Source organism: Bactrocera dorsalis, chromosome 1 (assembly GCF_023373825.1).
Source record: "Bactrocera dorsalis isolate Fly_Bdor chromosome 1, ASM2337382v1, whole genome shotgun sequence".
Classification (NCBI taxonomy): domain Eukaryota; kingdom Metazoa; phylum Arthropoda; class Insecta; order Diptera; family Tephritidae; genus Bactrocera; species Bactrocera dorsalis.
Window position 1 is genome coordinate 42,679,470 of NC_064303.1, and position 14,104 is coordinate 42,693,573.

A 14,104-nucleotide genomic window follows, 5' to 3' on the forward strand; every position below is an offset into this window, starting at 1 on the left:
TGTGAAAATGTTGATGTTGAATATAAAAAAATGCTAGGCTGTAGGTCATTAAAAAAAATAGTTTTTAGAACAGCCTCACTGACTAAGCCTCTTAAAAACTTTTTTTGAAAACTCAACCTCAGAAATGTAGCCTTTCTTTACTCATTGTCAAGCATCTCTTTTTCATAATTACATTATGCAGATTAAATCGCAGAATATTTGCATGATAGAATTTGCTTTACTAATGAAGGAACTTAAATAAAAAATCACGGAACGCAGAGATGCAATTTTTGTACCTCTCCTGATGAAGAACTCCATGTCAGAGTTTGAAAAAGAAGGAACTGAAAACTTAAGAGAAATTAAAGATCACGTTAAAAACTTTTATAATAATTGTGTTGATTATATAAACCGGTGGGATCATGCATTTAAAGAGGTTGAGGTAATGGAATGAATTCTTCTGCGCACAGTGTCATCTTGGGATGAGGTTAAAAAAAATTAGTGTATATTATGGAAAAGGGAAGCAACCGTAATATTAATGACAGTTAATTGTTTGATGAATTCACCTGCGTTAAAAGTTATGTAACTTCAGATAAACTTATTCAATGGGAGGAAAATAAAAAGCCAGTTGACCAAAAATGGATTGAAATTTTTCAACATTTAAAAAAACAATATGTACCTTATCAAAATATATGTAAAATAGTCGAATTTAATTTATATTTACAGGGCTCAAATGCTCCAACAGAAAGGGTATTTTCCATTTTAAATAATATATGGACAAACGAAAAATCGCAATTGAAAATTGAGACTGTGAAGTCAATTTTAGTTACTAAGTGCAATTATGAAAAAAACTGCATAGAGTTTAAAAATTTATTACAAAATGAAGAAAATTTGATTACAAAAATTCATTCCTCTGAAAAGTACAATTAATTTGCATTCAATGCATATTTATATTTTTATGTAATACTTAATTTAAAAATAAGTTTTTTAATACATATAAGTACATATATATACATATGTATATCCATATATAAGTCAAAGGAGACTGATTTATGTTTTTTATGTTAATTTTTGTTACTTGAATTAAATAAATTTATTCTCAAAAAATGTTCTGTTTTTTCGATTTGAAATTATGGTCACCGTATATATACATACATACATCGTTTTGACTCCATTGATGAAGAAGGCTCTGATGGCCATCACAACGAGGATTTTTCCAAGTGCTGTAATGACTGGAAAATTCGTTGGCATAAGTGTATTGCAGCGGGATGGGATTACTTTAAAGGAGATCAAATTTGTCCATTTCATCATAGCACTTGGAAAAATCCTCGCCCATTACAGCCTTCTTCGATTCAAAACCTTCTTTCTCAATTGAGTCAAAACGGTTGAGGCCTATGATATCAATATCATCAGCATACGCTAGCAGCTGTACACTCTTATAAAAAATTGTACCTGCTCGATTAAGTTCTGCAGCTCGAATTATTTTCTCCAGCAGCAGGTTGAAGAAGTCACACGATAGGAAGTCGCCTTGTCTGAAACATCGTTTGGTATCGAACGGCTCGGAGAGATCCTTCCTGATCTTGGCAGAACTTTTAGTGTTGCTCATCGTCAGTTTACACAGCCGCATTAATTTTGCGAGGATACCAAATTCAGACATCGCGGCATAAAGGTAGCTCTTTTTCGTGCTGTCGAAAGCAGCTTTGAAATCGACGAAGAGGTGGTGTGTGTCGACTCTCTATTCACGGCTCTTTTCCAAGATTTGGCGCATGGTGAAAATCCAATCAGTTTGTTGACGGTGGGCTTTAATCTTTCACACAATACGCTCGATAGAACCTTATACACCGTATTGAGGAGGCTTATCCCACGACAGTAATAGCAGATTCTGGGTTCCCCCTTTTTGTGGATTACGCAGAGCACATTTAAACTCCAATCGTTAGGCATGTTTTCGTCCGACCATAATTTACAAAGAAGCTGATGCACGCTCCTTATCAGTTCTTCGCCGCCGTGTTTGAATAGCTCGGCCGGCAATCCATCGGCTCCCGCTGCTTTGTCGTTCTTCAGATGGTTAATTGTTATTCGAACTTCTTCATGGTCGGGCAATGGAACGTCTGCTCCATCGTCATCGATTGGGGAATAGGGTTCGCCGTCTCCTGGCGTTATATATTCACTGCCATTCAGCAGGCTGGAGAAGTGTTCTCTCCATAATTTAAGTATACTCTGTGCATCGGTTACCAGATCACCTTTGGGGTTCTACAAGAGTATCCTCCAGTCTAACAAAAGCCGCCGCATTTTTTCGTGAAATTTTCGAGCATTACCTCTGTCGGCAAGCTTATCAAGCTTCATACTCACGCATTTCGGCATCTTTCTTTTTCTGTCTGCAAATGCCTCTCGCTTCCCTCTTCAACTCTCTGTATCTATCCCATCCCTCACGTGTTGTGGTCGATTGCAACGTTGCGAGGTATGCTGTTCTTTTGCATTTTCCGAAACCAATGGTGTCGGTTGATGCTATACGTAAGGAGTTCCCTTATACCGAGTTGTTGACAAGTGCTCTCAGAGAGCAGGAGTGCAAGCCGAGTAGAGAATCGTTCAGCTGTCTGTTGTGATTGCAGCTTCTCGACGTCGAACCTTCCTTGTGTTTGTTGGCGTGCGTTTTTTGCTGAACAGAGGCTGGTGCGAATCTTGGCTGCAACAAGATAGTGGTCCGAGGCGATGTTAGAACACAACATGATCGATCAGGTTGATGGTTTTTCGATCCGTAGACAACCAGGTGACTTGGAGAATTTTCTTATGGTGGAATCTAGTACTACAGTTAACCATATTTCGGCCCCGGCGATGTCGATCAGCCTCAACCCATTTGTGGATGCTTCATTGTGGATGCTTCATCGTGAATTTTGCGACCATAGTGCAAAAGATACCTTCTTTGTCCACCCTGGCGTTGAAGTCGCCAATCACGATTTTTATATCGTGCCGGGAGCAGCTCTCATAGGTGCGCGCAAAGCGCTCATAGAAGACATCTTTGGTTACATCGGCCTTCTATTCTGTAAGGGCGTGGGCTTAAATTAGCAATGTGTTGAAAAACTTCGCTTTGATGCGAATTGTGGCTAGACGTTCATCCAGCGGGGTGAATGACAGTACTGGGCGATGGAGTTTCTCTCCCACCACGAATCCCACTGTAGCAAATGCCACAAGGACCTACTCGTCTCAGTTCTCGTCCCGTCCATTGCATTTCTTGGACGGCGGTGATGTCATCCTTCACTCTAACGAGGACATCAACCAGCTGGGCAGCGGCACCTTCCCAATTAAGGGACCGGACATTCCAGGTGCACGCCCTCAAATCATAGTCCTCAATTCGGAAAACCATGGTCGTCATCAAAAGGGGGTAACTCATCCGAAGCTCGTTGTTTCTTTTTATTGGCGGGTTTACAATGTTTCGCCTTTTCACTTGACCAGGATACTTGGTCAAAGACCGGAAGTCGTGAGCTGCTTGAGCCATATGTAAGAGAATCGTTTCCGGCCACTCCCAAGTGAATGGCGATCAGAGAATTTTCATCACTTGCGTAAACTTCTATACATGACTCCATCCTCCGCTTCAGATCGTTACCAGAGATAAAGAGATCCCCAACTCTCCTGTCACTGGAAATGTGAGAGCCGCTCACCTACCGAACTTTGACAGTTGACTGGATTGGGTAGGTGTTGACGTTTTGCAATTGGAATGACTGGAACGGCCAGATTGAAATTATACCAAAAATATATGTGAACGGAGGAATTTGTTGCCGCCGTTCAAGATCGCTAATAAAAATTTAAAACAATAAAAATCAAAGAAAATGCGAAATTTAAATATATTTCATGAAACGTTTTGTAATTTGATGCATAATAAATTAATTTTCTATTACAATTGATTAAAAACATTTATTAATTGAGAACTAACAGGCTTAATTCACCTTATTAAGTAGTGAAAGATCGAAAGTCAGTTGTTTCAATAGGGGTATTCTCTTGCTCTTGCAAGATTGCAAAAATACTACACCGAAATATACAAGAGCACGAGAGCACCCATTGCAGAATCTAGTGATATATGAGCTACTGATTCAGTCAATTTATTGTAAATGACTATTGTGCATGACTATTGAGAATTGGCGCACCTTCTGCATACATTTTTAACAAAAAAAACTGTAACAAAACTTTATAATTTAAATAGAAATTATAAAATCTAATTAAAATTTACCTTTCTCAACAATTTATCGACGTAATATGTCTTTATGTAAAATGGCAACTACAACAGGGTTGCAATTTTATTTTTGCGTGAGATTGCACGCAAATATACATAGGTTTTGGTCTGACATATTTTACAGCCCTTGCAAATATTTTTCTGCGTGTGTTTGTTGTTGTGCCGTTGTAAATCTGCAATTCTTGCACCGTGCACCGGGTTTTGCAAGAGCAAGAGAATACCCCTAATATACCATAAAATCATAAAAAATGAATTAAGTAGTTTCGCCATATATTAAAAGTCCAATATATAATAATTTGCAATCGTAATAAATGTTGGGTATTTTAATTTAAAATGCCCAAAAATTCTTATTTTGTTCGATCTGGCCATAATGGAAAATGTTATAAAAAACGCTTATTTTGTGGCGCTGTCACACTGGAATAAGTTGGGCATCCCATTATCCCTGTCGTTATTCTTTGTAAAATAGTAGTCACTTCTTAGAGTTACTTTTTCCGCTCTCGACTTCAAATTTATTTTTAAGAATCCTACGCTTCTTTATTCCAAAGGCGCACAACTTGCTGTCATCGGAAAAAATAAAATTTCTGTCGAAACGGGAGCTTTTTTATGCGACGAGCGATGTGAATATGTTCTTGTGTTCAACTTTGCCATAAAACCCTGTTTTTATACTCTCGTAACGAGTTGCTACAGAGTATTATAGTTTTGTTCACCTAACGGTTGTACGTATCACCTACTTAAGGGGTTATAAAGGGTGATTTTTAAGAGCTTGATAACTTTTTTAAAAAAAAAAACGCATAAAATTTGCAAAATCTCATCGGTTCTTTATTTGAAACGTTAGATTGGTTCATGACATTTACTTTTTGAAGATAATTTCATTTAAATGTTGACCGCGGCTGCGTCTTAGGTGGTCCATTCGGAAAGTCCAATTTTGGGCAACTTTTTCGAGCATTTCGGCCGGAATAGCCCGAATTTCTTCGGAAATGTTGTCTTCCAAAGCTGGAATAGTTGCTGGCTTATTTCTGTAGACTTTAGACTTGACGTAGCCCCACAAAAAATAGTCTAAAGGCGTTAAATCGCATGATCTTGGTGGCCAACTTACGGGTCCATTTCTTGAGATGAATTGTTGTCCGAAGTTTTCCCTCAAAATGGCCATAGAATCGCGAGCTGTGTGGCATGTAGCGCCATCTTGTTGAAACCACATGTCAACCAAGTTCAGTTCTTCCATTTTTGGCAACAAAAAGTTTGTTAGCATCGAACGATAGCGATCGCCATTCACCGTAACGTTGCGTCCAACAGCATCTTTGAAAAAATACGGTCCAATGATTCCACCAGCGTACAAACCACACCAAACAGTGCATTTTTCGGGATGCATGGGCAGTTCTTGAACGGCTTCTGGTTGCTCTTCACCCCAAATGCGGCAATTTTGCTTATTTACGTAGCCATTCAACCAGAAATGAGCCTCATCGCTGAACAACGCTGTCGATAAAAAAGCGGATTTTCACATTTCGAACCGAACACTTATTTTGGTAATAAAATTCAATGATTTGCAAGCGTTGCTCGTTAGTAAGTCTATTCATGATGAAATGTCAAAGCATACTGAGCATCTTTCTCTTTGACACCATGTCTGAAATCCCACGTGATCTGTCAAATACTAATGCATGAAAATCGTAACCTCAAAAAAATCACCCGTTATACAGTTAGGATTTTCAAAAAATCGATTTTTTTGTTTTTACGTTTTCTTAATATATACCTACCTACCTATACACATACAAAATTTTAAGTCGATCCGACGAATATTTTCGAAGTTATAGACACATTAGTGAAGGCGCGCCGACTACAAGTAAAGTGCTTTCAAAACTTTAAACTCGTTTTTCTCGAAACGGTGTTTTCAAAGTCGGTGAGCAAGATTTCTCAGAAACGGCTGAACCGATCGGTCTGAAATTTTTACATAATCTTCTTAACTATATTTTTTAGTACTTAATCGAAGGATTTCCCCATCCGATGAAAATTTCTTATTTTTAGAAACAATTAAAGACACGAATTTTGGTCGAAAATCGAACCTTTTGCTTTGAGTAGACGCCATTTTTTCAAAAAATTTTTTTTTGCTATTTCCTTCGATCAATCACTAGATTATTTCTTATATTAATGAAATTTATCTGGTTTTTTCTTTTTAGATGATCCAGTCCAGAGATATCGTGCTCACCGCAAGAGGCCTTTTTTTTGCGGACCTCTGCAAAATTGGCAATATCAACGTTCCCGATAATTATTTTTGGCAAAAAAAAACATGTGAATATAGTTTAAGGTTGTCATAATATACCTGCCAAGTTTCAAATCAATAAACCAAATAGTTTGCTTAGAAAAAATTCTTGAAAAATGCCTTTTTTTCGACCTCCTAACTGTATATAACCCCTTAAAGAAAAGTTGAAATCCGGCTGACTGTCGGACTGTCCGTCCGTCCGTCCGTGCAAGCTGTAACTTGAGTAAAAATTGAGATATCTTGTTGAAACTTGGTATGTAGGTTCCTTAAATCAATAACTAAATACGCCAGAAATATTAAATTTTACCACCGAGATAGCATAAGAAAGCTTTATGAAATCTGGTGTGAAAATTAGACGATGGGCGTGGCACCGTGCACTTTTTGGTGAAATCCCATATCTCCGGACCCGGCCAACCGGTTTTGAGGAAATTTAGTATGTGACATTCTTTTTACCATATACTCGTATTCCTATGTCAAGTTGTGAAAATGAGCAAAATCGGACAATAACCACGACTACTTCCCATATAGCAATTTTAAATTCCACTCTATTCTTTTACTTTTCAGTACACAAATTAAAAAGCAATTAATATAACGGGAGTATTTTGCCCGAGTAATATCTATAGTGTGTGCCACCCTATGATGAACAAGTAAGGAAGGGCTAAGTTCGGGTGTCACCGAACATTTTATACTCTCGCATGATAAAGTGATAATCGAGATTTCATTATCCGTCATTTACATATTTTTTTTATTTTGCTGTAAAATTAATTAGAATTAAATTCTGAGAGATTATCGGTAAAAATTAGGTTAGGTTAGGTTAGGCACTGAGTTCTTCGTGTTCGATATAAAGGACCTTGAAAAGTTATATATATGTATGTGTAAAGTTTTATTCCGCTATCATCATTTGTTCCTAATGTGTATATTATAAAGAGAAGGCATCAGATGGAATTCAAAATAGCGTTATATTGGAAGAAGGCGTGGTTGTGAACCGATTTCACCCATATTTCGTACATGTCATCGGGGTGTTAAGGAAATATTATATACCGAATTTCATTGAAATCGGTTGAGTAGTTCCTGAGATATGGTTTTGGGTCCATTAGTGGGCGACGCCACGCCCATTTTCAATTTTAAAAAAAAGCCTGGGTGCAGCTTCCTTCTGCCATTTCTTCCGTTAAATTTTGTGTTTCTGACGTTTTTTGTTAGTCGGTTAACGCACTTTTAGTGATTTTCAACATAACCTTTGTATGGGAGGTGGGCGTGGTTATTATCCGATTTCTTCCATTTTTGAACTGTATATGGAGATGCCTGAAGGAAACGATTCTGTAGAGTTTGGTTGACATAGCTATAGTAGTTTCCAAGATATGTACAAAAAACTTTTTAGGGGGCGGGGCCACGCCCACTTTTCCAAAAAAATTACGTCCATATATGCCCCTCCTTAATGTGATCCTTTGTGCCAAATTTCATTTTAATATCTTTATTTATGGCTTAGTTATGACACTTTATAGGTTTTCGGTTTCCGCCATTTTGTGGGCGTGGCAGTGGGCCGATTTTGCCCATCTTCGAACTTAACCTTCTTATGAAGCCAAGAAATACGTGTACCAAGTTTCATCATGATATCTCAATTTTTACTCAAGTTACAGCTTGCACGGACGGACGGACAGACAGACATCCGGATTTCAATTCTACTCGTCACCCTGATCACTTTGGTATATATAACCCTATATCTGACTCTTTTAGTTTTAGGACTTACAAACAACCGTTATGTGAACAAAACTATAATACTCTCTTTAGCAACTTTGTTGCGAGAGTATAAAAATTGTTGAAATACAACAAAAAACGTTCATGCCCCTAGATACCAAATATTTGGCCCCCGTTCCTATAGTTGACTTTTACAGTACTTCTCTTAGTTAGTACATAGGCTGCTATATATATGTATGTATTTCTGGACTAGGCAACACTAAGTGTTGACAGGTGTAATCTGACATTTCCATTGGAAAGTTTGACATTTTTTAGCATAACATCACTGAGAACGTTTAGTCATTATCATTCGTATGAACTCGTGTTCGGAAACTTATTCTGGCCAGTGCATATTATAATTAAATGGGTATACATACATTAGCCTGTTCGTTAAAAATTTTTATTCGAAATTTTTATCACGAAAGCTGAAAATAGTTGAGACTTGATAAGAAAATGAATCTACGAAAATTTCACGCCTCTCGGACCACGCCTTATAGTGCCGATAGAAAATTGTATTGTTAATTGCACGTCACTCATATCCCAATGGTACATTCGCTGAATTATGTATGATACATTACACAAAATTATAATTATTTACAACTTTTAAAAGTTTGTTTTGAACAATTCGGATACATTTCCCTATGTTCTTGTATGCATTGCAAAATATAACCCCAATCACTTTCATTTTTGGTTAGCAATCCATGGTAATCTTGCATTAGTTTTACGGCTCTTTCTGCAGTGTCGTTAACTACTTTTAGAGAGTTTATTATTTTTTTGCCATCCATATATGAAGCCTGCGTCTGCCATGTTTCTGGGTTGAAATCCAAGAAGCTGGTATCTATCTGCAGCCTTGAAAACAATTTGAGACTGTTGGAAGATATGAAATGCTCCATGGTCTCGTCTGTAAGACAATAATTTAAGAATAAAATAAAAATTTAAGAGTATTATTCTTATATTATACCTAACAATTGTCCCATGTCTTGTGAACTTAGAATAAGTTTTTTGCATCCATCGCATCTGCCGGGTTTTTTAAGAGCACTGACCATTTTGACTTTTGTCTCTACTGATAGTCTGTCATCAAAAAAGGCTAAAGCGGCTGCTTCCTCTGTCAAATACCATAAATGGTTAGACAATTTTCGCAGTGCAGCATCGCTGGTTGTAAAATCAATGCTTTCATAATATTTTAAACTTTTTATTACATTTACATCGTCAACGGGAGCAGCAGTAGCGTCGGAGCATTTGAACCTAATCTTAATATAAAATCGCACTATGAAAATGCAGACATCAGCTAGTGCTGCTTTTTGTTCTTCCTGCATAGGATATTGAGCTCGGAACAGGAATATTTTTAAACAGTAAATAGCGGAAGGATGGAGTCATGTGTAGAAGTTCACGCAAGTGAGGAAAGTTCTCTGATCGCCATTCACTTGGGAGTGGCCAGAAACGATTCTTTTACATATGACTCAAGCAGCTCACGACTTCCGGTCTTTGATCAAGTATCCTCTGGGTAGCCTAAGAACATCCGTTTGAAGGCGAGCTAAAGTGAGAAGGCGAAATATCCCCTACATAGGGTTGTGCGCTGGGTTTGGGACCCGCCACGTAAAAAAACAACCCCAGCGAATAGCAACAACCAGCCTCGGATGAGAGACCCCCTTTTGATGACGACCATGGAAAACGAAATAAGGACTACGAATTGAGGGCATGCACCTGGAATGTCCGGTCCCTTAATTGGGAAGGTGCCGCTGCCCAGCTGGTTGATGTCCTCGTGAAAATAAAGGCTGACATCACCGCCGTCCAAGAAATGCGATGGACGGGACAAGGACAAAGACGAGTAGGTCCTTGTGGCATTTACTACAGTGGCCATATAAAGGAGCGCAAGTTTGGTGTGGGATTCGTGGTGGGAGAGAGACTCCGTCGCCGAGTACTATCATTCACTCCGGTGAATGAACGTCTAGCCACAATCCGCATCAAAGCGAAGTTCTTCAACATATCGCTGATTTGCGCCCACGCCCCGACGGAAGAGAAGGACGATGTAACCAAAGATGACTTTTATGAGCGCTTGGAACTCGCTTATGAGAGTTGCCCCCGCCACGATGTCAAAATCGTGCTTGGCGACTTCAACGCCAGGGTGGGCAAAGAAGGTATCTTTGGCACTACGGTCGGTAAATTCAGCCTCCACGAGGAAACATCCCCAAATGGGTTGAGGCTGATCGACTTCGCCGGGGATCGAAATATGGTTATCTGTAGTACTAGATTCCAGCATAAGAAGATTCATCAAGCTACCTGGCTGTCTCCGGATCGAAAAACCACCAACCAGATCGATCATGTTGTGATAGACGGAAGACACGTCTGAAGTGTTTTAGATGTGCGTGCGCTCCGAGGTCCTAACATCGACTCGGACCACTATCTTGTTGCAGCCAAGATTCGCACCCGCCTCTGTGCAGCAAAAAACGCACGCCAACAAACACAAGGAAGGTTCGACGTCGAGAAGCTGCAATCACAACAGACAGCCGAACGATTTTCTACTCGGCTTGCACTCCTGCTCTCTGAGAGCACTTGTCAACAACTCGGTATAAGGGAACTGTGGGACGGAATTTCAAACTCCTTACGTACAGCTGCAACCGAAACCATTGGTTTTCGGAAAGTGCAAAAGAACAGCTGGTACCTCGAGGAGTGCCGTGTCGCAGCGGAGAGAAAACAGGCTGCCTACCTCGCAACGTTACGGTCGACCACAACACGTGCGGGATAGGATAGATACCGAGAGTTGAAGAGGGAAGCAAGACGCATTTCTAGACAGAAAAAGAAAGAGGCCGAAATTCGTGAGTACGAAGAGCTTGATAAGCTGGCAGGGGTAATGCTCGAAAATTCTACGAAAAGATGCTGCGGCTTACAGAAGGTTTCAAGACCCGAGCATACTCATGTAGAACCCCCCAAGGTGATCTAGTCACCGATGCCCAGAGCATACTTAGATTATGGAGGGAACACTTCTCCAGCCTGCTGAATGGCAGTGAATATATAACGCCAGGAGAAGACGAACCCGATTCCCCAATCGATGACGATGGAGAAGACGTTCCATTGCCCGACCAAGAAGAAGTTCGAATAGCAATTACCCACCTGAAGAACAACAAAGCGGCTGGGGCGGATGGATTGCCAGCCGAGCTATTCAAACACGGGGGCGAAGAACTGATAAGGAGCATACATCAGCTTCTTTGTAAAATATGGTCGGACGAAAGCATGCCCAACGATTGGAATTTAAGTGTGCTATGCCCAATCCATAAAAAAGGAGACCCCACAATCTGCGCCAACTACCGTGGGATAAGCCTCATTAATATCGCGTATAAGGTTCTATCGAGCGTATTGTGTGAAAGATTAAAGCCCATCGTTAACAAACTGATTAGACCTTATCAGTGTGGCTTTAGACCTGGTAAATCAACAACCGACCAGATATTCACCATGCGCCAAATCTTGGAAAGGACCCGTGAAAGGAGAATCGACACACATCACCTCTTCGTCGATTTCAAAGCTGCTTTCGACAGTACGAAAAGGAGCTGCCTTTATGCCGCGATGTCTGAATTTGGTATCCCCGCAAAACTAATACGGCTGTGTAAACTGACGTTGAGCGGGACCAAAAGCTCCGTCAGGATCGGGAAGGACCTCTCCGAGCCGTTCGATACCAAACGAGGTTTCAGATAAAGCAACTCCCTATCATGCGATTTCTTCAATCTGCTGCTGGAGAAAATAGTTCGAGCTGCAGAACTGAATCGAGCAGGTACAATCTTTTATAAGAGTGTACAGCTGCTGGCGTATGCCGATGATATTGATATCATCGGTCTCAACACCCGCGCCGTTAGTTCTGCTTTCTCCAGACTGAATAAGGAAGCACCACCAACTGGGTCTGGCAGTGAACGAGGGCAAGACGAAATATCTCCTGTCATCAAACAAACAGTCGTCGCACTCGCGACTTGGCACTCACGTCACTGTTGACAGTCATAACTTTGAAGTTGTAGATAATTTCGTCTATCTTGGAACCAGCGTAAACACCACCAACAGTGTCAGCTTAGAAATCCAACGCAGGATAACTCTTGCCAACAGGTGCTACTTCGGACTGAGTAGGCAATTGAGAAGTAAAGTCCTCTCTCGACGAACAAAAACCAAACTCTATAAGTCACTCATAAGACCCGTCCTGCTAAATGGTGCAGAGGCTTGGACGATGACAACATCTGATGAGGCGACGTTGCGAGTTTTCGAGAGAAAAGTTTTGCGAAAGATTTATGGTCCTTTGCGGGTTGGCCACGACGAATATCGCATTCGATGGAACGATGAGCTGTACGAGATATACGACGACATTGACATAGTTCAGCGAATTAAAAGACAGCGGCTACGCTGGCTAGGTCATGTTGTCCGAATGGACGAAAACACTCCAGCTCTGAAAGTATTCGACGCTGTACCCGCCGGGGGAAGCAGAGGAAGAGGAAGACCTCCACTCCGTTGGAAGGACCAAGTGGAGAAGGACCTGGCTTCGCTTGGAATATCCAATTGGCGCCACGTAGCGAAGAGAAGAAACGACTGCCGCGCTGTTGTTGACTCGGCTATAATCGCGTAAGCGGTGTCTACGCCAGTAAAGAGGAAGAAATAGCGCGTGCCATCCATCTGGCTTGATGCATTGCTCCTGGAGGACGAAGTCGGATTCGTGTATCGCTTTTTATATCCAAGAAGATTAATGTCAATTCTAAAAGCTCTCGATAGTCTTCTCTAACTATTCATCCTCCATACCATACTTTGATATTTTTCTCTGTCAAGCTTTGACCAAGATTTCTTAAATTCTTTAAATAACGGAATATCGGGGCTTGATGTAAAGTGTGGAAGTTTAGCTTCAAACACTCCTCTCAGTACTATCTCAAATATATGGTGTCGACAAGGGAGATAAAGCAGCTCTCTATCAAGCATTTGCTCTAAGAGCACACAGGCACCACTCAATCGGTCAGTGTTTGAAGCTGTAGTGTCACAGCATAACTTTCTCCGATACATTCCACTCCTCCAACGCATTATATACTGCTATTGCTTGTTCTTTGCCCGTTGAATTTGGCAGTTTTGAAACGGCAAGAAGTTGGTCATGGTCCATTCCTGAAACAACTATTGGCAACCGCTCAGCACTCTTATCATGGACATCTTGATTATAAAACATATGTTATTTTTAGATACCTGCCTCTAATCTTTGTAAATAAAATAAAATTTGCACTTACTTAATGATGGCAGCATCTTACCATCCCAATGCACAACAAGGAATGGCGGAAGTGATGATTTAAACTTCTCTTTAACTCTGCTTAGATAACGTACGTCTGCGAGACGTACACTTGTTTTATTTTTCGTTCTCTCTCTCACAACCGTTAAAAGGGAATATTCTCGCATTCAGTTTTCTCAGTCGTTAACTGCAGAACAAATATCCAAAATAAAATATAATAATTAAATAAAAGATCTACGTAAAAAAATATCTGCAAAAGTGTTTCCATTGACATCCTTAAAGGACGAAAACTTGAATACGTCTCTCAGATGTACGTTATCTTTTCAGTACTTAAAAATAACGTTATTAAGCAGGGTTAATCAGCTCAGCTTGCACAGAGCGCAGGTGTTTTCTTTGATGATAAATTGACGTTTGAGTTATAACCAAAGCGTCAACATTGTGGCCAAGAGCTTCTGCAACCGCTTGTAATATATAAACTGCATTCCGTACACTTACTTGGCATCGATCTAGGACAGAAACTAATTTTGCCGTTATAAAATGTTTTTGGCCTCTCTTGACTACTCTCGATTTCTTCAGTGACGGTATAGCTTCGGCTTGATCACTATCCACTTCGTTTGAATCATCAGAAATACTGCTAAATGATATTTCTCCCGGTTGAATTTTTTGTTCAGCAATA

At 40.1% G+C, this 14,104-nt stretch overlaps 1 protein-coding gene across 1 annotated transcript; it reads right to left on the bottom strand.

Annotated features, from left to right (window-relative positions):
• Window positions 1-8,559: 8,559 nt before the first annotated feature.
• Window positions 8,560-11,190, bottom strand: LOC125775524 (uncharacterized). Its single transcript, XM_049446181.1, has 2 exons — window positions 9,151-11,190; window positions 8,560-9,090 (listed from the first exon to the last, which is right to left on the bottom strand). The coding sequence occupies exons 1-2, from the start codon at window positions 9,503-9,505 to the stop codon at window positions 8,780-8,782; spliced, it is 666 nt and encodes a 221-aa protein (XP_049302138.1). The 5' UTR covers window positions 9,506-11,190; the 3' UTR covers window positions 8,560-8,779.
• Window positions 11,191-14,104: the final 2,914 nt, after the last annotated feature.